At 38.3% G+C, this 25,257-nt stretch overlaps 1 protein-coding gene across 15 annotated transcripts in view; it reads left to right on the plus strand.

The window, feature by feature from the left end:
* The window catches only part of AOPEP (aminopeptidase O (putative)), a 404,684-nt gene that overhangs the window by 115,775 nt on the left and 263,652 nt on the right, over positions 1-25,257 (plus strand). For all 15 annotated transcript variants that reach the window (XR_011921333.1, XR_011921334.1, XR_011921335.1 and 12 more), the window contains 2 exons: positions 1,935-2,124; positions 15,227-15,333. Coding sequence is in view for 10 of the 15 variants with exons in the window: in XM_072414973.1 (XP_072271074.1) it covers positions 1,935-2,124; positions 15,227-15,333 (297 nt within the window). In the remaining 5 variants the exon portion in view is untranslated. The remainder of the gene's footprint in view (positions 1-1,934; positions 2,125-15,226; positions 15,334-25,257) is intronic.

Raw genomic sequence — 25,257 nt, forward strand, 5'->3', positions numbered from 1 at the left:
CTGGATCTCAGGGGAAATCAAATGAATTTTTTTTTTCTTGTTTTCCCGTGCGGAAAACCTGGTGCGTCCTATAGTCCGGAGCGTCTAATGGTCCGAAAAATACGGTATATAGTTGTAGAGAAAAGCACAGCTAAGTGTCTACAGCTTGTCTACTTCTATATTATGTCCTATACGACACGTGTATTGGTATTAAAAGCAATGATTCATTTACCTCTTGAAAATATTTAGTAACAAAGGGTAAAGTATATAGAATAGGATGCAGTCTGACATTGCACATCTGTTCAGGGTTTTAAATACCTGCAGTGATTATGAATTTATTACACTGCACATAATAATGATATGATGTACAAAACCTGAAGAGTACCACAAAGACAAAAAAAGGACTTGTGTGCATATTCAGCTTTGAGGGTGTTAAAACTAAACAGATAAACATGGATATTTGTAGGAGATAAGGTAAAATAGACATAACAATCTGGGGGGATATAATGCCTCCCTCCTGCTTAGTTATATTTAGCATAGATTGTTTGGTCTCAACAATAAATCAAGTTCATAGATCAAGATCATAGATCAAGTTCAGATCTGAGCCCACAGAGTGTATATTGTGATTTTGCAGTAAAATGTAAATGAAAATGGGAATTTAAAATAAATGTGAAACCATAATAAAAATCACAATAGCAATCTATATATATAGCTTAAAATTTACTGGAGAACTTTTTGGTAGATGTTATTAGAGCAAACAGCTTGTGCAGTTTGTTGTGCAGTTGTGCAGAAAACTAGCTTGTGCAGTTGTGGAAGGCAGGAAAATCTAATTTGTTTTGGACTAATTGTTCTTTTTCATTTGAAAGTATTGGATTACATACAATCCATCACGTTCACGTTTAGTTATATATATTAGACTAAAGACACAATCCCCTCTCTCCTTAACTTATATAGAAATATGTGGGTTTTTTGTTGGATGGAAACATTAAAAGAATTAGGTGGTAGTATTAGGCTTTCTTATTAGAAAGCCCTGTATGTTCTGTGAGCACAACATCTTAAACGCTTTCGTAAAATCAGCAAGGTAGCACATAATTGTTAAATAATAAAATATTTATAAATATTATCAATGCATGTTTTAGCTTTCAAACCTAATTTTGGGGTGTAATATATAAATATGAATGTACTGAGAGTTGCCATATATCTTATTTCATCACATTGCCATATATTATTACATTTGCAGGCTCTGCTTCCTGCTGCATAATGATTATGTTTTTTTATATTCTCCCTCTCTCTCAGATGTGATATCTATTTCTGTGTGGCCAGTTCATGTTTTTTCAGCATTTGTGCAGCAAGTATGTTAAGTGGTCTTTTTGACAATCTTTGACAACTTTTTTTTACATACAATAGTATGTAAAACTCCATATCTGAAAATTGTTTTTTTTTTCATCAAAATATGACAAAGGTAACATGTAAGTTGTAACAGAAATGCATGTTGAATATATTTTTAAAAAGTCAATGCTTTTCAGCTACTACACATCAATTACTGCAGCTCTGTAGAAACTTTCCATCAATTAATTGTTATTTTGGCAAACTCTGTACTTCGAAGTAAAATCATATGGAAAACTGTATTATATACAAATACTTTTTCTGTTAACCAGACTATTTTTCACTTAGTTTTCAGGGTTTAATTAGTGCTTTGTGTATCTTGTGAAAGGGAAATTGTTTTCTAATTGTATGAATGCTAAATAATAATATTTTTTACTTGACAGTGAAGAGTTGTGTCCTCTACTTTATTAAGGATGTCTGTGCTGCAAAGGGCTTGTCAGAACCTGGCATCCACATACTGATGATAATATTAAGACATAACAAATAGGGAACACATAATAGCAGAGATGTTCATGCTACAACAAGACTGCTGCCTAATATGTAATTTGTTCTTTATTTTTATGATCCAGCCCACACATTATCTATCTGTCTCAGAGTGTCCTGTCTGGAAGAAAGCAGCTTTGCCTGACACGTGTCAGCCATGAAATCGCACATGCTTGGTTTGGGTTGGCAATTGGTGCACGTGATTGGACAGAAGAATGGATTTGTGAAGGCTTTGCTACACATTTAGAAGATGTATTTTCAGCAAAAGTTCAAAAGGTATATTTTTAAATCATTTTAAAGTAATATTCTAAAATACTATTATCAGCATGACTGAATTATGATAACTTTTTTCATTTCCAAAGTCCTCCCTAAAAATCACCTAGCCCTCCCACCAACACCACTGATAACCCTGTCTCCAGGAAGTATCCTCAGATATCCACATTTCTGAGAGTTTTAAATTTCTAGTCCTCTGCAGATCACTGTGGTTACCTTCTCTGACTCATAGATAACTACTGGGTCTTATAGTAATAAAGGAAGTAGGGAAAGGAATCCCAGATTGCAGGGGGTTACCAGGCATTTGACACTCCCCTGGGGAGGGGTAAGTAAAGTTTTTTCTAAAACTCATTTAAATAGAGATAGAGTTACATTATGCCACTCTATAAATGAACAAATGAATATCAGCAGTAATACATCCATCTACAACAGCTTTTGATAAGAAATAGGTTGATAAAAAATATTCATGTGGTGCAGAACTAGCATTTAAAAGCACGGCACGGCAGTAGGGTGGCTCAGGGGTTAGCACTCTGGCCTTTGCAGAGCTAGGTCCTAGGTTTGAATCCCAGCCAGGACACTATCTGCATGGAGTTTGCAGGTTCTCCCCGTATCTGCGTGGGTTTCCTCCGGGTAGTCCGGTTTCCTCCCACATCCCAAAAGCATGCAGTTAGGTAATTGGCTTCCCCCTAAAATAAAAAATAAAAAATTGACCCTAGACTACATTAATGACATATGACTATAATAGGGACATTACATTGTGAGCTCCTTTGAGGGACAGTTAGTGACACGACTATGGACTTTGTACAGAGCTGCGTAATATGATGGCGCTATCTAAATACTGTGTAAAAATAATAATAATAATAATAATAATGTAAGCATGCGCAGGCAGCCATGTGTCACTCAAAGGGGAAGAAACTTCTCCCCAGAGTGACGTCATAATGCCAGAACCTGCCAACCTCCCTGAGTCTGTGATGCCTCAAGGAGACGTAGTCAGACGGCAGATCGGGGGTTGGGGCCTTTGCCTTAAACCAAAGGTTTCAAACACATTATCCCGTTTGAGTGCATAGTAAAATTAGGTACTGAAAGAATTTTGGTTTTTTTTTCATGCCAGCACAGTATTGTATTGCTGGGGCAAGGATTGTGTCTAATTGAACAGTTCAAATAAAAAAGCCAATATGAAAAGATTACACCAACCTACAACTGCTGTCAAATAGATGTCAAGTGTTTAATATTACCTTTTGCTAATTATGGCATATATTTTTTTAATCACAACATTTATTTAAAACTTCCAAAGCTTCACAACACTTCACAAGTGTTGTGTCCCCTGTTAGCTAAAGCCTTAATATGACATAATTTTGAAGTCATAGCTTTAAAACATTTCCTACTTAAAACATTTCCTCTTCATGCCACCTCCCAACCTTCACCACCAAAGTGCTGCGTCCCCCAGTATCCACAAGTCTAAAACCTGTTTCAATTTGTTGCTATTATAATCTGTGATATCTGATGATTTTCTTCCCCTACAACAACAAATATCAAGATGTTTAAGCCATGCTTTGCTAGAGGTCATACACTTCAAGTGTAGGAGAGAAACGTTTAGTGTGGATGCCAATTTAGGACAAATACAAAAATTTTCATTGCACCCTCCTTCAGGAGATGTGTTATGATGATTATTTTTCTTCAGAATGCATGCTTTAGTGAACTCTTATTTTCAAATAACTTTAGAACAGGATTTTTTTTAAATGCTCTGATCTGTTAAAGTAATATAATATTCTGCTTGATTGCACATCAGAAAGAGTTGCCTAAATTAAAATGTGTTTATACGGCCTTTCAGATGCTTAGGTCATATTTTATATCATTTATGATAAAGAGAACCACAGTGTATGCCGATACCCAAACTTCTTCTCTTATCTCAATAGCACAGGAGCCATTCAGTAGTCATTATTGGTACCAAGAACACTTGGAGCAGATAAATAATACCACACGGAGTGATGATCTATTTATTCATGACTCGGACTATTTTTATGTGATTATTTTCTTGCCAAAAATAAGCTAATGCTGTGGATTTGCCATAAAATTTAGATTTCTTTGGGAATATTAAATCATAAATATATTATTTAAAGAAAGCTGTTTTGATGCTGATAGCGTTTTATTATCCAGACATTCCTGCTACTTAGTGCTTATACTTTTCTGTATTCTTGTTCTCTTGCCTCTGGAAGAAAACCTGTGAGAGATAGATGTGTAGTTTGCCACTGCTTCCATCTCTTTCAGCAAAGGTTTGTTACCTGCCAGTTTAGCTGATTTACAGGCTTCAGTATTTTCTGTCATTAACCCAGAACGAGTATAAAAATAGGAAAATTGATTTTTTTCTTTAATTTTCATTTGCTACTTATTAATTGCAAGGTTTTTGAAAGTTTTTTGACACATGAACTGCAACAATACCTGCTAAATTAATTTTGCCATTCCCTTCATAGCGAACATTGATATAATCAAAAGGCAGCTGATGGAGAAAGTTCAAAGTTAATTACCAGTATATTGTTTGTAATGACCACTTAGTTACATTGAGCTCTTGAAAGAGAGGTGGTCTCTTACAACAAAGCCTCTTTTGCCAATATCTTTACTTTCAAACAATCAAAATAGAGAAAGCATGAGTAAATGACCTTTCATTTTACACATCTATTTTACCTATGTGTAATAATGTCAAAATTACATTTGGGTAAGGATATAGGGAATTAATATGAATAGGTGTATCAATACAAGCATATATAGGAGTGTACCCTGAAAATTTCAGGTCGGTAGGACATACTGGTTAGGAGATATGGAGGTTTGTACAGGGAGATATGTAAGGCTGCAATAGATGACATGCTGAATTCATACGAAAAGTGAAAGTGAAACTTTCCTGATGATTAGGTCATTGTATCCACCCCTGGCAGTTATTTTTCACGGGTAAGTTTTTTTGTTAGGACACCGGCATAAGTGTCACAATAGCATGGACAGCATCTCCTCTTGCTCCAGTCATCATAAAGGATCTTTTCTGTTTGTTTCCTCTGTCTTTCAAACCTTTCTACAAGACAGGTAAGACCCTTTGGTGTTTATTCCTTATTTTGCAAGCACATTATTTGGTTAATTTATTTTTGGTAATGGGTGATATTCATATGTACACACTTGGCCTCACTGAATAGGCTCAGATAAACCACCATTCTGTAAACTTTTCTCCATCTTTGGGAGGGGAGGGCTCCCTGGGATATATGGGTAAGCCCTTCTTTTTAATCTGAATATGCTCTATGTTTGAATAATTAGTTAAATAATGCTTTTAATCAGAAAAAGCTGTGTATATTAATTTTGACAGAAATAAACAACTAAATAGTATTATGTAGATAATTCATTAATCCATTAAATGGACTTTTGCTTATACAGAAACTAAACAACTAATAATGATATTATGTATGACTAGCAAACATAGTTTTATTTGCATCCTTAATCAAGTTTCACCTCTCTAAAATAATCAATTAACCACATTTACTTGATTTTAATTATTTATTATATTAATTTATGACAATTATGATATGAAGCATCAAAACAAAATTTTCACATAGGTACCTACATTTCATATTCTTATTTATTTTTGATTTATAGATATTGAAATAGGTTATCAATATTATTATTAATTAAACCTGTTACAGTTAAATCTAGGTAACTATACTAAAATCACTGTGGGTCTGAATTCAATTAATTGATTTCAATCTATTTAATTCATTCTTTATACTGTCCTTCTCAATAAGGTACCTCTAAATGTTGGTAGGAGCTTTTTGGAGACGTTCCGTGTCTGCCCTTCTATTGCTCAACCTTTTCAAGGGTTATATCATTTGTTAATCTGTCTGTGCATTTTTCCTTGTATATATATATACATACATATATATACATACATTGTATACATATTACAATACATTCAATCAAACAATGTTAGAAAAAAAAATGAAAAATATTATTAGTAACCCAAACTGGTTGTGGAGACCATATCGCAATATATTATGCTTAATTGAGGAATATTGTAGTGGGTATAAAACCCCAGTTTGTAATTACATTCTTGTATGTTTCCATCTATGACATTAACTCGATACTCCTGACCCTATTTGGTAACACAAGTTAAATTGGGTATATCTAACAATGCTAGGGAAGCTCTACACTGCTAGTGTGTATGACAACTCTAATATTGAGCCTTGTGGTGATTATGGATGAATAAATACAATCACTTGGTAACAACTAAATCATAGGTAAGGTTTGAAACTGAACACTTCATTAAGCCCTGGAAAGTGGTTGGCTTTAGGTAAGAATATCCATGTAGTCTTACATCGAAGAAGCTTCTTGTTGACGTCCCATCTTCTCGTGTTCTAAAGCTGCAAATTTGATACAATCCACATTAAATCTATGCTCAGTACCCACATGAAAGTTGGTGGGTGTTGTCATTTTGCCATTGTTGATCAAATAGATATGTTTGTACATTCTTTGTATAAAGGCTCTCTTGGTTTTGCCTACATAGACCCTTCCACATGAACATGTAATTAAGTATATTATGCCTAGAGACTGATAGTTGACATGGTAGGTAAGATTATTATGGAACCATTAGGAAGGTTCAAAGCTTGGTTATCCAGAATCCACCCACACTGTCTGCAGTGATCACATCCGTATGTCCTGTTGGGTCTATTGTCCATCTGGGTGGTGGGGTAAAGGTTATAGTGCCTGGAGACCAATGAGTATCTGAGGGAGAATAAGGTCTTCCCTCTTTAATGTACACACTCTGTGGTAGGATCTCTTCAGAAGTTTTTTTTACTGTTCTCTCTTTGTAAGAGTCTCTTAGTGAGTGCCCTGGCTTTCTTGTGGAAGTCTGTGCCCGGGCTTTTTCTTTTTAGCCTTAACATCTGGCTGTATGGTATGCAATTGATCAGGGGTTTGGGGTGTGCAGGATTGTGTATCCTTTCTATTAAGAGATGTGATGACTTGTGATATTATATGCAAGATGTTCTGCTGTGCAGGCTAAATTGAAAAAGTGGTTAACTGACCCCCATGATCACCACACAGGTCATTCATGGACCCTTGCTGGGCAGTCATAATAGGACTGGCTGGATCATAACTTCATTATATTGGATCTCCATTCTGTGTAGTCTTAATCTTCACTGAATTATAGGCTCCTTGCCGCATAACTAGCCAATCTGTAGGGAATACTGCTAAAAATAAACAATACTTAGTGTACTCTGCATAGAGCTGTGTAATATTTATGATAGGGAGATAATATGATGGTAATAGGAATTACAATACCTAATGTAACTTAGTAGGGTAAATGTGGGTTTACTATAAAGCACAGTAAAACATATGTGTGTTAGCTGGATGGACAACTCAGTTACACATAGATCCTGATTTATTAAAGCTCTCCAAGACTGGAGAAGATAGACTATCATGGGGGAACCTGGGTGATTCAGCAAACCTGGAATGGATCTGGTCAATGATTGAAAACATTTGCAAATAATAAATTATTTTTATGAAATCAATTCCAGGTTTGCTGGATCACCCAGGTTCACTCATGACAGCCAATCTTCTCCAGTCTAGGTGAGCTTCAAAAAATCAAGCCCAAATAGGCCTTGGAAATGTTTATGCAACCATAAAAAGGTAAACTTTGATACAGTACTTCACTGTTAAATAAATATAAGTTTACAGGACACAACAATGTCTGAATTTATTTATGCATTTATATAGTGTGAACATCTTCAACAGTCCTTTAAGTAGTCCATAGACATGTCACTAACTGTTACTTGGAGTAGCTCACAGTCTAGTGTGCCTACCATTCCCATAGGTAATTAAAAAAATTGAAGGCCAATTTGGGGTAAACCAATAAACCTGCCATTATGTTTCTGGGAAAAAAATCTCTCCCCTGTAGGAAGAAGACCCCACATAGCTACATGCATAAAGTCTCCTGGCTGGGAAACACGGTATTAGCCACTGAGCTTCTTTCCAAATGACCCATGTGCAATTTTGTATATAATTTCTTGCTGCTTGAATAACAGCTTTAAAAAGTGTCTATAACTTGGGTGAAGATTATCTGCCAACAGTGAGACAGATATTTGGATTGTCTAATTGTCAAGCCCCATACTGTAAGCCATTAGGAACAATTGTCCTCACCAAAAAGCTGACATTGCCTTTTTTCAAGAAACACACTTGGATAAGACGGGCACGTTTAACTTTGCTAAACGACAATACCCGAATGTGTTTTCAGCGCAACTCAGCTGGGGTAGCCATACTTATTCATGCTCATACTACTTTCTTGGTCAACAAGTCCATCTTGGACCCAGAAGGTAAGTTTATTATTTTGCAGGGTTGGTTAGATGCAAAGGAGGTTGTGGCAATGTGGCACAAGTTAAATGTTTAGAAATTATCTTCATTGTCACATAACCACTTGCTTGTAGTGGGCGATTTTATTTGCCTCATACTTCTCAGTGGGACAGGCTCCCATTCGCTGCTACCACTAGGCCTCACACTGTCTCTCACCCTCAGCTAGCTTTAGTCGCCTCCTTCATCGCTATGGTTTACTATGGTTGGGGTATTCAACATCCCATGGATAAGCAATTTACCTTTTTCTCTAATCATTATTGTACACACTCTAAACTAGACTACTTTTTTGTAGACATTTCCACATTGAGGGCTATTATTTTTTCTGATATATTCCCTATTACATGGACTGACCAAGCCCCTATAGTTCTAGAGGTGAAACTGGGTACAATTCCAGTGATAAAATGCCACTGGAAACTCAATGATTTTCTGCTTAAAAAACCCCACACCAAAGTGGCCCTGCAAGCTTCCTTTGATATTTACTTCCATGAAAATTCACATTCAGTCGCACTAACCTCCATGTTGTGGGAGGCCCATAAAGCGGTATTTTGGGGCCATTGCATAGCGGAATCTGCTAAGTTTAAAAGGAATTCTTTGGCCCTCCGTGCACAACTTGAGGAGTCCCTGAAACAATTGGAACAGTCACTTTATGCTAGCCCTACTATTTCTTTACTTTGTAAAGTTGTAGATGTTAGGCATACCCTTAAGGAAGCTGGCTGTAGGTAAAGTACAAAAGTCTCTGATGTACCTCCAACAACGATATTATGACAAGGGCAATAAAGCTGACTCACTTTTAGCACTCCAAATTCTAGATCAGACTGCTAAGGAAATCTGGAGAATCATATGAGATGGTGCCTGTAAGAGTTTGATTTGTACTATATATAAAGAAAATGCACACAAAATACTTATGCAATGGTACCTTATTCCAAAAAAATTGCACGCTTTATTCCTGAACATTAGCAATGTGTGTTGGAGATGTGGTATAGAAGGTTGGCACTTTATACCATATTTTCTGAACATGTCCGTTCATAGGGCCCTATTGGACAAAGGTTTTTGTTATCTTCCTGATTTGCCTAGAAATTTCACGTTTAGACAACTGTCTCGTTAGATGTGTACGCTCTGTTTTATTGCTACCTCTTAACCATAAGGATTACCGTATTTTTTGCCGTATAAGACGCACTTTTTCTTCCCCAAAACTGGGGGGGGGAAAGTTGGTGCGTCCTATACGACAAATGTGTTATAAAATAGGATACTCACCCGATACCCGATCCTGCGTGTGTCTCCTGGCTGCAGTGAAAGAAGCCAGGACAGCGCCCCCTGCTGTTCCCTGTCCTAACTGCCGTACAGTGGAAAAAAAGCACAGAGTGATCAGAAGGGGAATTTGAATGACACAGAGTGATCAGAAGGGGAATTTGAATGACACAGAGTGATCAGAAGGGGAATTTGAAAGGCACAGAGTGATCAGAAAGGGAATTTGAATGGCACATGAGTGATCAGAAGGGGAATACCGGTATGAATGGCACATGAGTGATCAGAAGGGGAATAATCTTTCAGAATCTTTTTTTTCTAGATTTTCCTCCTTTAAAATTGGGTGCGTCTTATATTCCAACGGCGAAAAATATATATATATATATATTCTTATACGGCGAAAAATACGGTATATTGTGTTTTATTACTTTACTTCAAATCTGTAATACGTTGTAACTTTTTACAAGAGTCATATATATGTTTTCTGGTTCCTATTCTGGTTGTATTTCTTGGCTACCTTCTTATACTACCTATACTTCTTATATTTGTTTTGTTTATTATTTGGAAAAACGCAATAAAAAATGAACATTTTTCAAAAAAAGAGCAATTGTCCTTTAATGTATATATAAAATATACAAAGTGGGGGGGCGTGGCTTGGCGCACGAGGAGCATGTCTGCTTAATCACACTGCTGTGCACAGGCACAGGATTTTTATGCTTTTAGCAGACCTTCACAGCATCCAAAAGGTTAACATCGGCAGCGAAGCCTCCCTGCACAGACCTGGGCTCCCAATTATGCCAATTGCCCATCAGCCCGCTCGCAAGCTGAAGATCTTGAATCTTTCAAGATGGCACACGGAGAGAGGGAGGAGGATTCTAATGATTTGTGTGCCAGTGTAGCAGGTAGGCGGCATGCATGCTCGGTAAGACCTCTGACCGTGGATGATTTATCAACAGTAGCTGCTGATATAAAGCACACTTTCACAGCTGCTTTAGCTGATTTAAAGACTGACATAAACTCCCTATCTAACCATTTGGAGGAAGCTGTGAGTGCTTCGTCGTCTTGAATCTATTGTTGCATCACATAATATGTATTTGATTACTATGCACAGACAAGTGGAGGATCTGGACAATAGAAGGAGGCATCGGAACATTAGAATCGGGGGCATTCTTGAGACTGTGCTTCCAGATCATTTGGAATCTGAGGTGCACTCCCTTTTTAATCATATCCTAGAGCGTCCTAATGATTCACCAATCGAATTTGTTCGTATACACAGAGCTCTGCACCAGAAGGGGCCAGATAACACTCCACCACGTGATGTCATATGTTGCCTACAATTTTTCCCGTTGAAGGAGGAAATCTTAAACCCAGCTAGAAAAAATCAGGACATTACATTCAATGGTGGGGAAATAAACCTTTTTGAAGATCTATCTCCTATTACTTTGAATCACAGGAGAGCATTGCTCCCACTTCTAACATTGCTAAGCAATCTCATATCGTTGGTGTTTTCCATTTTTCTTTGCAAGTGGCGTGGAAAGGCCATCAGCACTCTTTTCACACACCAGATGACTTGGTTTCCTTTTGTACTGCATTACAACTTCCAATAGTGGAGGTTCCAGAATGGTATGCAGATTTTGCTCTCCCACCGACCTTAAGCAATTTGTCAGGATCTTCCTCAACGTCACCTGCCATGGGGGAATGCATGGGGGTCCCAGGTCCTTCCAGCTGTTAGAACAATTCGGGACTGATATCACCTATCGTCAGTCATCGAAGTTAACTAGACAACAGCTTACCAGGAGGTTTTCTATTGAACTATAAGTTGGTGGGCCTAGATCAGTAATAACCTATGTTTTATGCGTTTTGATTTGAGGTTTGATATTTACCTATTAGAGGCACACTAATTTTTGCAAAAATAATCTTACAGATTTGCGACTTGATTACCCTTTTCTAGGTTTAATGAACATGGATATGAGCACTGTCTATTGCACCATAGGTGAGGTTGGCAAATAGGGTCCACTTGCTGTGCCTTCTTACCTTTCTATACATGTTATATGCATTTTTCTTATATTTTACACCATGGGCTGAGCTAGTTTCATCTGTCTTTTTCTGGACCCCTAGGAGTATAGTTTAGGGGGGAACCCCACAGATATGAATTAGAAACCATGACTTATCCTAAGTTCTATTACATTTCTTCGAATGACACCATAATACTTTCACATAATGAAAAGCGGCTCATTATTCCCGAAAAGAAATCTCTTCTGCAGAGAGAACTTAAAAAATCTGGAGCAGACATAGTATTTCTACAGGAGACGCATTTCAAAGGTACGCACATACCAAAACTTAACAACTCCTGCTTTTCGCAGGCCTACCATGCTACTGTCCCTTCATCTAAAACTAAAGATATAACCACACTCATGAGTAAACATTTGGGCTTTACACTCCTGAAAGAGTTAGCTGATCCCAGTGGGAGGTTCCTTTTTTTGTGTGGGAACTTAGAAGGCAAAACCATGATCTTAGCGAATGTGTATTTTACAAATACTGGTTAGGCACCATTTTTACAAACAGTTATCTCCTTACTGAAAGAGAGGGAGACTTAACATCCACCTAAATCCTGAATTAGACACATCTAATGGCAAGTCCTTCATAGCTTACCGCACATTGCGGAAAACAAAACTTTTACTTCAATCACTGCATTTGGTAGATACATGACGTCTCTTACACCCTGGTGGAAGGGACTATACCTTTTACAAAAAATATTCACAATAAGTACACATGTACCATTTATATTTTTGTCTGTCAAGCAGATCTATTCCAGATAGGTTGAGCAGAAATTGGAGTTCAAGTTCACTCTGACCATACTCTGCTGTACCTTTCCTTGCACAAATCACAGACGCTTCATAGAGCTTGGAATTGGAGACTAAATCCAACATTAAATTCCCTATGAATGTACAGCGCTGCGTAATATGTTGGCGCTATATAAATCCTGTTTATTAATAATAATAATAATAATAATAATAATAATAATAATAACATTTTTGAATGATATGCCTACTCGGCAGTCAATTGAACCAACATTGCACACCTATTTTGTAGACAATAATTGCCATGACACAGAACCAGTTTATTGATGGGAGGCACACAAATGTACATTGAGAGGTGAACTTATAAATTTGGGATCAGCTAAAAAGAAAGAGGGAGAGAGTAGGGTAAGACAGCTATTGGTCAATATTGCATCCCTCGAAGTTGCACATAAATTCTCCCAAATGCAACTATTAGAATGTCAATTGACCCAGGCCAGGCAGGATCTCAAACAAATTCTAGATAGTAAAGCCAAGAGAATTTTATTTTCCCATACCAAATTATACTACAAATGTGGTAATAAAAGCGGGAGATTTTTATCCAGGGCTCTGAGAGACTCTAAGGCTGCCACCCAAATTTACGAGGTACTGGATGACACAGGTCAACCCATGCATGCTCCTGAACAGGTAGCGTATTAGTTTAGACAATTTTTTCACAACCTGTACAATCTTCCAACTGATACTCAAACCCAGCTGGGTTCAGAATGTAAACAGGCTACCATCAGAGCTTATTTAACCACCTGGGCGTTTCACTGATGTCTGGATTTCTGTACCAAAAGCGGTACACTGTTTTTCATGAAATTTCTTTTTTAAATTGTAGACCTGTAACTTACAGAAACATGTCAGAACAAGGGTCTAGTAGATATCATGAATATAAAAAACGTTTGAAACACACAATCATGTAAAAAAAAAATTACTTTTAATAAAATAAATAAAAAACACAAAAATCAGCTTAAACAAGAATACATAAATAAATAAAAAATACTGAAAATGCAATAATTCGAGTCCAACGTCACGTACCTATAGACAAAACCACATAAATATATTTTGTATTGGATACAGGACTTTGTATTGAATCCAATACAAACTATTTGAATTTCCCGCTACGACCCCCATCGACGGGCGCATGCATGGACATCATCAGGAATCGTCGAGGGACGCATACGCGAACACCGGGTATTCTTATTTGTTAGCACTGCAGGCCATGGCGGCGCCGCTGCTCCTAATCGCAGGCACGGGCGCAGGGTCCTATCTCTCAGGTAATCCACTACCTGTCTTCCATTTACACACAAACCAGTCCAGGTAAAATAGTACTAATGAATATATACAGCTTGATAGAAATTAGTTTGCAGTGTTGCAACCAAAAGAAAAAGTAACAAGTGCAACAAATGGAACTATAAATGAAGCAAGTTTGTAATTGAGTAGAATGTAACACAAAAAAGTAGCACTTACACAAAAAAACATCAAGCATTAAAGATTCAAACTGACCTGTAAAATGAACTAGAAATGTGAACAGAACAGGGCGCAGGTGTGCACTAATCAATTGCTATCACCTCACCATTGAGGTTAACATCTACTCCTGAATCGTGCAGCTTAAAATTATTCGCCTTAATTGGCGTATTCAAGATCTTTGCTCATCTTTGCATTTGCTAATAGAGCTTGTTGACCTGGTGCGTACGTACGTGCATCGAGCGTACACGCATTTTATTGATGAATCGATGTAAGGCTCCAACCTTTCTCCCCTTTAACTGCACAATTTGTTTCCATTATATTCTAGTGTGATATTGTGTGCTATAAATACAAAACGCAGTATTTTTTACTCTGCTTTTAATTGTAATAGCAGGAAATGTAGATTTTGACTGATTCATTTTGCACACAACAATAATGTCACAATGCAGTGTACAGAGAATGAAAACAATCAGCTATTTCAATTTTATTCAGAAAGTGTTACTAAAACGTGAGTTTTCTTTTAAAAGATTATCAAGCAGTTGAGGTCATGCTAACTCTGTTTTGCTTCATCTTGAGTTGTGTGTTCTCTGCTTTTTTTCTAATATCCTAATTGATAGAAGAGAGTATGCTTAAAAAAGCGGACCCTATCTCACTTCATGTCCAAATGACACAATTGTATAAGGGGTCTTCTAACACCAATGTTAGGGGACCCTTCACTGACTACCATATGAGCATATAATGAGTTAATTTTCCCACTGGCCCCCAAAGTAATGGGATATATACATAGGCTTCCAGTGTAATAGAGGATTTTACACTAATCACCAATATAACAGGAGCAAATTGCACTGAACCCGCATAATGCCAGGGGCATTGGTAGCCAGTGTAAAGTTCATTTGTATTTGTAAATTCCTGGATTCCATGCGGCCATTACATTTGTGTCAGTGTAGATGACCCTGTAACACTTGTGACCTGTGTAGAGTCCCTCAATCCATTAATGGTACGTATAGAAGCCTGTGTTAAGTTTATGGTTATTGTAAATGCTCCGTTATATTGATAACAATGACATTGTTGTAAATGTCCTAAACACTTTTATATCTAAACTTTAACATAGAAGACAGCATTGCTAAATACCCAGTCATGACCAGGACTCTGATGTTTTTATTTCTGAACAGCTCACAGATGTAGAAGCTAGGGAGCAGCATGAATTAAAAGCTCTCTTTCGATGGCATTGCCTTAGTGATGAACTTAAAAATTCTGAACAGGAACTACAAATACTTAGGTATGTGATATATCTTTTATTACTTAATTCCTGTTTTATTATTATTTTTATCATATTTTATTATTGAAGATCATATCTCCTGCAATTAGGAACAGACTATTAAGATATTTTTATTTCATTTGTTAAAACATTTAATTCATGTTAATTTATTAAAATAAGGGTATTGCCAATTTTTAATCTATAAATCAATCAAATATTGATTCGGAATGCCCATTTTTTTTTTGTTTATTCTACATACAGTAGGGCAGTGATTTTCAACCACTGTTCCGTGGCACACTAGTGTGCCGTGAGAGATCTTCAGGTGTACCGTGGAAAATTATCCAATTATCATTGTCGAGTGCCTGTGCTGTAGTGACTGGCAGAGTAATGTAATACTCTTCCATGTCAGTGGGTGGCAGTAGGTAGCTCAAGCGCCTTGTTTATTTTTAGAGGTGAGAATTAGCTACAAAGTGTAATTTTGTAACACTTTTGATTTGTGGTGTGCCGCAGGATTTTTTTAATGTAAAAAATGTGCCGTGGCTCAAAAAAGGTTGAAAAACACTGCAGTAGGGAACACTACCTGTCAACCACTAGCCAATGGAAGTTCTCCCCACATTTTACACTAACAACACGGCCATGCTAGCTGTAGTGTACACATTGGGGAACACTCAGTTGCATATCAGCTCTTCTGGTCAAAAAGTGCAAAACAAACAGGTAAGTGATTGATATCAATTGTGCACCCATCAACCAGTGTATGACCAGCTTAGACTCCTTGGGAAATGTATTTTATCTTTAAATAGTTTTTCATGAATAATTCAAAATATGGTATATGAACTGTAAAGTAAAATTGTATGTAATGCTATAGATGTAATCGCGAAGTATTCTTGTGAAGATCTGTTGACAACGCATTGTCATGGATGCTCCAAGACATGAAGATGTTGACCTGAGAGAATTCATTGTTTTTTTTTAGGACTGCTCCAATAAGCCCATTGCATTGTATTGAAAAATAATCTCTGTATACTGTATTTTAGGTGTGTTGACCTGCTTTGCCAAGTTCATGCCTATGCTATTTTTTTTTTATTTTTTTTTTTATTTTTTTTTTTATGGAAGTATGGAAGGGTTTTCTATCTGGGGTTCCATTAGAGAGATTTGCCTTTAGTTCTTCTCCTCGGTATGTCTGTTTTACCTGAAAGAAAATGCAAGAATATATAAAGAGACACAGACAGAAATAATAATGTTTTGTTTTCTATAAAATAAGCAATGGTTGTAACTATTACTTGTTACTGTTTCAGTTGTGTCTACAATTGCTGTTCACTTACTTCGTGTCTGCCAAAGTTGTTTTTACAGTAACAGTATCCAAGGAAAAACATTATCTAATCTAGCCCTAGACTGCAGAAAAAATGTAATCGTGTGGTTGGATTTACTTTTGGATTTTCTTTTCATTCAGTAAAAACTTATTCAAAATACACATTTTAACAAATAAGTGCCTGTTTTTTTTTTTAAAGTGTATACCAGAAAAATATTTTCCATTTGTTTTCAGACTAATTACCACTGTATAAATATGGTTAATTAAACATGTGAATTCAAGAGCTTTCAATATAAAAGCGGTGATCAGGTGGAAAAACAGCAGTCTTTTCCTCTGACAGTCATTTTTATTAATAGGGTGATCAGAAAATCTGTGCTAATTTAATATCAATTACACCACTTTTCAAGTGAATAGCTTCTTCACCCTGTTATATGTAGGCCTTGGTAGTTTGAGCCAAAGTGAATGCTTTCCAGTGCAAATTAGCCCTTTTTGTCCAGTATGGATGGTGCTTTTACTTTTGCATTTATTATTATTCTTAATAATATTATTTGGTATTATTTATACCTCATCTATATAACAACCAAGATTTTTAGAGCCTCAAATAAAATGGAGCATATCAAACAAATGATAAGGCAGTAAAATTACATGACCTGTTAGGTTTAGACATAAAAAACTATATAAACATGTTTTGTAAACAGTATGTCTGTTTTTCTGTTTACATTTTGACACCACCCAATACCTCACATGTCTGTTCAATTTTTTTTTTTGTGAATGTACCATGAATCCTTGAATGTCTCATTTGTTAAGATAATTTTAATTCGATTTCTGCACCTAATGTGCTCATTGATTCCAGATGACACAACCTTTCTGTTTTTCATGGCCTGAGACGCTGTTTATGATATTTTTATTGTGGAATAGTAATGGTAATGCTAAAAGTCAATAAAGGAAGTACAAGAACATATTTGTGTTGTATGGTGTTCTTGGTTTGATCCTTTGGACTAGAGGGACACTGTCTTAATGAATAGTATTTTCTCCTATATTTGTCTTTTGCTTAGTTTTTTTTATTATTCTTAAAACACCTGCTTCAAAGTAAATATGTGTCTAGACCCTGCACACTAAAGTATTTACATTCAAATTTCTTTGAAACAAGCCTTTATTTATCTCCACTGTAGCTAAATGTTTGTTTGTTTGTTTTTTGGATAAGTTAACCAACAACGTTCACAACAGGTGCTGTGAAATCAACGCTTTTTTCTAATATTTTCCATAATTGCAGAATCTTGGCAGCCTGCTAACAGTTTCTTCTATGCTGTTAGAAACCACTAAACTCAGGTAAACCTTGTTATCTATGGGATTTGTCTTTTGGAATTAATTACTTTATAAATGTGCATGGGCAAAGATGCATTTCTTTTGTAGGGCAGAACCAATCTGAATGGATGTATTTATAAAATAGTGGGATTTAAAAGAGATGGGCTTCCCTTGGTGAGTAAATGGAGCAAGTAAATAATTTTTGTTAAAACATCAAGGGGTCAAAAGGAAAATCATCTTCAAATACCTGAAAACATTGTCAAATTTTAGAACCTCTTTTGTTTCAGTTATTCCTTCTTCTGCCTCTGAAATCCTAAAAGTAAATCTTAAGTCAATATTTATTAGTATATTTTAATTTTAGTGTGGCAAAGGGCTAAAATATCTGTGAAGGTGTGAATGGAAGATATTTAAAAAAGCACACAGCAGTAACTTGATAAATTACATAACAATTCCATACCCAAATTTAAACTTGTTGGAGTTTTACTTTAAGTGAAAAACTTCGCTGAACTGAGCTACATATAGCCAATTTCAATGAGACACGGTACCTTCCAAACCAGACTGTACAAGGGGGTGCTGAGAAGTTCCTGGCTTTGCCCCCTTCCAGATGAAATAGAAAAATTAGTTTGAGGGCATATGACAACCTAATATCTTAGTATGTAACTGTGCAAATATCAGGTCTTTGCGATTCTTAAAACCTAAAACTTTTTCTTTTAGTGAGAAGCTGTGATGGCAGAGGCACAAGCAAGTTTCACGTCGTTGGAGATACGGGCCATCATGAAGTTTTTGTTTCTCAAGGGAAAGTGAGCAAAGGACATTCACACAGAGATGTCACAAACACGGGGGGAGAAGTGTCCTTCCTACAGCACTGTCAAAACCTGGATATCTCGTTTCAAGACTGGCCATTTCACAGTTGAAGATGAGCCCCACAGTGGGTACCCCCCAACCTCAAATGACCTGGCAACCTGAGATGCTGTCCATAAACTGATTAATGAGGACTGGTGAATATCCGCAAAAAGCCCAGATACTTGACATCAAAGATGCTGCTGAGAGCTGGTTTGCGGCCAAACCAAAAGACTTGTTTGAACGGTCTAGAAAAGCTGCAACTACGCTGTACCAAGTGCATCAGTCTCAGTGGGGAATATGTTGAATAAATTTGTTATTTCATAGCTCTGGCTCTCTTCTTTCTGGGCAAAGCCAGGAACTTCTCAGCACCCCCTCATAGCTCTACTAACAGTGGTTATCTTAGTTGCCTTAATTATTCAATGATATAATATTGAACACATTTCTCTTCTCTTATTAACTAGGCGAGTTAGAACCTCTGGACAGGGAGATTTACCCTTTCTATTTGCCTTGGTGACCATGGTCTCCTATACAGAAAGTGATGGGCAGTCCAAAATTGTTGAGTTGTATCAGGAACAGGAGGTAATGGGGAGATCTACCAAACCTGAAAACAAATCCCCTAAAGTGGTTCACAGCTCATGGGCTGAAGTGGGTGGGGGGCCTTTTCACCTTGGCTTCTAACAAACAGGTTCTCAAAACATGGCATAAAGAAAGTTTTGCTGAACAAGTCACAGAATGAAAGAAACTGATGGGTTTTAACCATTCAAAAAATTATTTAAAAAAAACTGTTTTAGCTTTTTTATTCATGTTGTACATTTCAGAAGTCTGGTAAAGTGTATTGGGGAAGTAATGTAAAATACTTTAAAAAGAACTAAACAAACCTGGTTCTGTGTATTTTTTTTATCAACAGAACGTAACAAATAAACATTTTATGCTGTGTATTTTTGAACATTTGAATATTTTAGTAAAGAATAAAAGCCTTCTGGCATTTTTCAAGTGCTTGTCTTGATTGATGAGGACAAAAAGAGATCCAGATTCTTCCTTCCCAAGCAAAGTCCTTTGTTTGAAGTCTTTCATGGTTGCTTCATTTTGTAAGTGCAGACAGAGGGGAACATAAGAACAGCACTGGCAGACTAAAGGAAATTAATGGGATGTAGAAAACAAAATCCCAGGCAGCCTTAGTAGAAGCAGATGCTAGCTATCTGTTTTTGCTGGCTAACCTAGGTAAAAGATTTGCCAGAGACCCAAGAACACAGGACTGGGTTACCCCGCCCTAATACCCCTAAGAAGAGCATATATTTAGGGATGGAAGGAAGAAAAGGCAATGCACCTCCCAAGCTTAGATAATAATTCTGGAATGCCGCCTTTTCTCTTTGTTCTATTTAGTAACCACTACCATGCCCGGCCACAAACACACAGGCCAGGAAAATATGCCTGCTGGCTTGTTTCCCCTCTCAGATTACTGGCTGTACCATATTCAGGATTAGCCAAGAAGAAAATACATATTGTTCTAAAAACCACACCCTGCTGTCTTTACTATGGGGCTTGTATTCTTCTATGTGTCTAAACATCAAGTGGGGGGGTGGCCTGAGAGGTGGTGAAAAACAAGTGTGGCACACTGAGCTGAGAAGTGTCTTGCCAGCCATTTGCCTAGAAACACAACATGATGAATATGACAGTTCTAATAACAGAAGGTGGCACGCTGGTGGGAAAAATCATGTGTGCATAAGCTTGATGGTTTCCTGCCACAATAACAAAACGCTTATCACCTGCTAGCATACAACACTGACTAACAGCTGCTGATTACCTTTATTGTAAGGATTAAAGAATAACAATCCCCTTTCAGAGATACATCACTTATCTGCAGATGGATTTCCTCATGTTTTTTTTTCTTTTGTTACACTCTATGAAAAAATTTGGGAATGTCATCGAAAAGGGAGGTATATCGATTAACTCTTAGTGAGGGAAAATACACACAGCAGAGTAAAACAGACTTTCTTTCCCCCTCTGTGAACTCTGCACACTGTTACAGTCACCTCCCCTTCTGTCTGTGTGTTTTATTGTCCTGTCATCATAACTGGTGATTTTCACAAGAAGTTATTGGGGGATTTCTCCCAGAAAATCCTGGGAGTGGTTCACTACAGGAAGTCTGCCAATAATAAATTCTGCAATGCTTGGGGCTCAAGCTGTTTTCCTGAGACTTGTTTTTTACAGCTCTTGATTTCCCGATAATGCTGTGAAGAAACACAAGCTCACATGAGACTAAGTGGACATAGCTGTAGCATTCATACAAAAACAACAAGCCATTGAAGGCTGTAATATAGAGACACGTAACTTTTTAGCTGCCATATAATTTAAAATATAGGGATATCTAAGGCCATTTATTATGTCTATCTTATAAAACTTCCTGCAATTAAAAAAAAATCACTAAACAAAGGTTGCATTTAGACATTTGGAAAACATTTAGAAATGCCACAGTAGGTTTAGTCAAATGTGTATTTGCATATTTTGTAATGTCCTAAAGCTTCTTACTGCTAGCAACTTGTAACCAATTTTGAAGTTTAGCTCCTATTGGTCAGGCTATTCCTTTTCCCTGCCATAATGTACACAGTTTTTTTGTAGCTGAAAGCCAAAAAACAAGGAGAACACACAATCTACATTCAAATATCTTAGAAGGAATCAATTTAGGACAGATTACAATGGTCCAAGAATACACCTATATATGAACACTTACACGTGCACAAAAATAAGACACCAAAATGTCTGCAATTGTCTTTAAAACTGACAGTTTCTTAACCTAATATTTAGTTGTACAACCTGAGAGGCAATCACTGCAAACATGTGAGTCCTGTAGCCCTCAATAAAACGTATTTACCTGTTTTTACAAACTGCTACAGCTGTGTCTAGTTCAAGGAGCACCTCCCCCAGACTGCATGTTTCAGTTCTATCCATTGATGATCAACAGGGTTCATTTCAGGGCTTACAGAAGGTCACGTCAGAAAAGAAAAGGAATGGTTTCTTTGTGTGCTAATTAGGAAAACTCAGTTCAAGATTTTGTTTTTAGCCATTCTTGGGTTCTGTTGGAGGAAGAGTTGCGACTGACAAAAAGCTGTATGTTTTGCTTCGGAAAGTCTTGAGATTTTATTGGTCTCCACTCAAGCACACCCTGCCAGACACAAAAACATCAGGCTGTGTATACCGTGTCTATAATTTTAATTCTTATGCCCGCGTCGTTGGTTACTTTTTTTACGAACGATTTTTGGCCAATCGGTCGTTCGTTCGTCGTTCGTTTCCAACGATAAAAATTGGAAGTGTGTACGCAGCTTTAGTCTGTAGGCCCCTCACAAACCGTCCCTCTTAACTTTTTTACCTTCTCATCCCAATGTCCCTTTTTATACAAATATCACACTGCAACTTTTCTGCAGGTCAGCTGCAGGAAGCCTACAAACAATAACAGAGACTAGTCCTTTATTTTCTGCTTGTCTTTTTTGGACAGAGCATCCACAGTTCAGGCCCCATTAAATTAAAATTGATAAAACTAAAGTATGACATGTAATTTATCATGCTTATCAATCTTATCTTTTTGACACACGTCAATCAACAGTATAGCCAGAGCCATAGGTCAGTAATGTCACACCATTGGATTTGTTTAATAACATAACATTAACCCTTTAAAGTTACCTACGACACTTAAAATATATTTGTTGTCTACCCATTCTTAGCAACTTAAAGCTTATACTATTCATAAGTTGCTGCACACAAGTATTTGCATAATTTTTGTTTTATGTATCACTGCTAGGTAGTGTTGTTGTTCGAATTCGGGTCGTCCTAATGTTCGACCCAAATATGACCGTTCGAATTCGGGTGGACCTGACCCGAATTTAGCTGGATTCGAAGCCCCGAATTCGACCCTCCCACAATGCCTGGGGACCTCCCCCATGATGCCTAGGGCCCTCCAATAACAGCAGGGATGCTCCCCTCCATGTTTGTTGTGGCAGGCAGCCGATTGTCTGTCTGTCACTGCATGCCACACAGGCAGCCAATGGCCTATATAAGGCCAGGGCATGCCTGCATTTACCACGCCTGACAGAGATTTGCTAGCATCACAACATTTCTGTGCTGCTTGGCTTGCTTTGTCAAAGTGAAAAAATAGGCTTTACTTTGTTAGACTGTGTCACAGTCACACTATTAGTCAGATAGATTGTTGGATTGTACTGTATTGGTGCAGTCCTGAAGTCTACTGTACTCAGATAGGTAGAGTGTTTCACTGTTAGATAGATAGATAGATAAATACATTGATAGATAGATAGTTAGTCAGTGTGTTACATACACGCAGCCAGAGGCAGGGTCCCCTCACTGACTGCGTGCACAGTGTCAGGGTGTCAAGCCACAAAAAAAAATTTCTACAATGTCTGGCCAAAGAGGAAAGGGCAGCTTTGGCAGGGGTGGCAAGCAAAGCAGTATGAGTTTCTTTTTAGCTGCAGACCCAGAACAAGAACAAGCAAGAACAAGAAGCGCTGCTGTTGGTGGTGGGCGTCCATTATTGCCACACCATGAACAAGACGTAGTGGAGTACATGACCCAGCCTGGGTCAAGTGATTGTACCCCCTCTTCATCCCAGTCCCAGACACAGGCCTTATAGGTGCCCCAAACAGTCCATGATACACCTGTTCCTCCTAGTTCTTCATCAGCGGCTGGAAAGTCACATGTACAGCAGTATGTAGAGGAGTCCCACCGAGGGGTTGGAGAGGCGGAGCTACAAGCATTCCTTTAAGATGCTCAGTTGTTTCAGTCATCTGACAAAGAGAGTCAGTTCACAGGCTTTCCCCCATTTACTTTTCACCAGAAAACTCTGAGCCAGACGAGCCAATTCAAACTGGCTCCAAAAGGCCGCTGCTTCCTTTCGGCACATAAAGGGAAACTGTCTCTTCTGATGATGATGATGATGTCCTTGATCCGACTTGGGGTAAACAAAGAGATCATCATAGGCAGGAAGAAGAAGAGGAGGAGGAGGTTACAGAGCGCCCTCAAAGGGGGAGAGGGAGGAAGAGGGTAAAAGCTGCCCACACTCTGCATTCTTTAGGTACCAGTGAGGCAAGTCATAGACGTAAATCATCGGAAGCTGTCACCACAGCTATGCCTCAACAACCACGGACCGCCACCACGAGCACCAGCTCCAGAGCACCTTTCGGCCCAGTTAGATGTTCGCCAGTGTGGGAATTTTTTAATATAAATAGTGATGAAAACACTGAAAAATGAAAACCCAAACTTGGAACGAGTTGCATGATCACTCATGGCGGGAACACCTGGTCAAAGCACAGAGCTCTGTGCGACCACCTCCCCCAAAGAAGCAAGCTGAAACTGTTCGATCTTCCTCCGCTGCCTTTCCTCCTTCTGCCACCAAAGGTACCCGTGCTGCTGCCAGCAATTTGAGTGGGGCATGTAGCAGAGCATTGCCTTTTTCAGGCTCCACCAGCGGTGAGCAGGAGCTCCAACTCAGATCGGCTGCTGTTTGTCGCATTGCTAGCAGTCAAGACCAGGCATCATTGCCATCCCCCACAACTTCTACCCCATCATCCAATCTTTCTGTGGTTAGCATTAGAAGCATCCAACCTTCCATTCCATTCCCCAGATGCTGGAGCGCAAGAGGGAATATGGCCCAAATGACCCCAAAACAAAGCTAATCAATGCAGCAATTGCACGGCTGATTGCATTAGAGCTCCTCCCTTACCGGCTGGTGGACTCCGATGCGTTCCGTTACACATTCCTCTGCGCGAACCCAAAGTACGTTATGCCTAAGCGACACTATTTTGCAGAAAAATGTGTTCCTGCTTTGAATGAACACGTGCAGAGCAATGTGTCCATGACCCTGCAGCACTCAGTTTCTGGCAAGGAGCACTTGACAACCGACAGTTGGTCGAGCAAGCATGGAGTGGGAAGATATATTTCCTATACAGCTCACTGGGTAACTTTGGTGGCAGCAGGGGAAGATACAGCTGCAGCAAGGCCTGCATACCTACCTCCACCCAGAGCACATCGCCATGCAATTTCCTCCTCCTTTGACTCTTGTGCCTCAACCTCTTCCTCAAGGGACACTTTGCCGTGGAGACCCAGCACCTCCCATTCGGCAGCATCTGTTCACCGCCAGCAACAACCTGCAGTTTGCTATTTCGGTGCACAATTCAGACATTGCCACGCAGTCCTGAGGTTGAGAAGCCTGGGTTCCCTCAGCCACATGGGCGCAGCCATTCTAAGTGCCCTGCGGGAGCAGGAGGACATATGGCTAACTCCCAACAGACTTTTCCCAGGCAAGGTTGTGTGTGACAACGAGGCCAATCTGCTGGCAGTCCTGCGTTGTGGGAAACTCACACACGTACCTTGCCTGGCTCATGTCATGAACCTGATAGTACAGCGCTTCCTTAGGAATTACCCAGGCCTCCAGCTGCTGTTGCTGAAGGCCAGAAAGTTGTCAGCGCATTTCCGCCGGTCGTACA

Source organism: Pyxicephalus adspersus, chromosome 6 (assembly GCF_032062135.1).
Source record: "Pyxicephalus adspersus chromosome 6, UCB_Pads_2.0, whole genome shotgun sequence".
Lineage (NCBI taxonomy): Eukaryota > Metazoa > Chordata > Amphibia > Anura > Pyxicephalidae > Pyxicephalus > Pyxicephalus adspersus.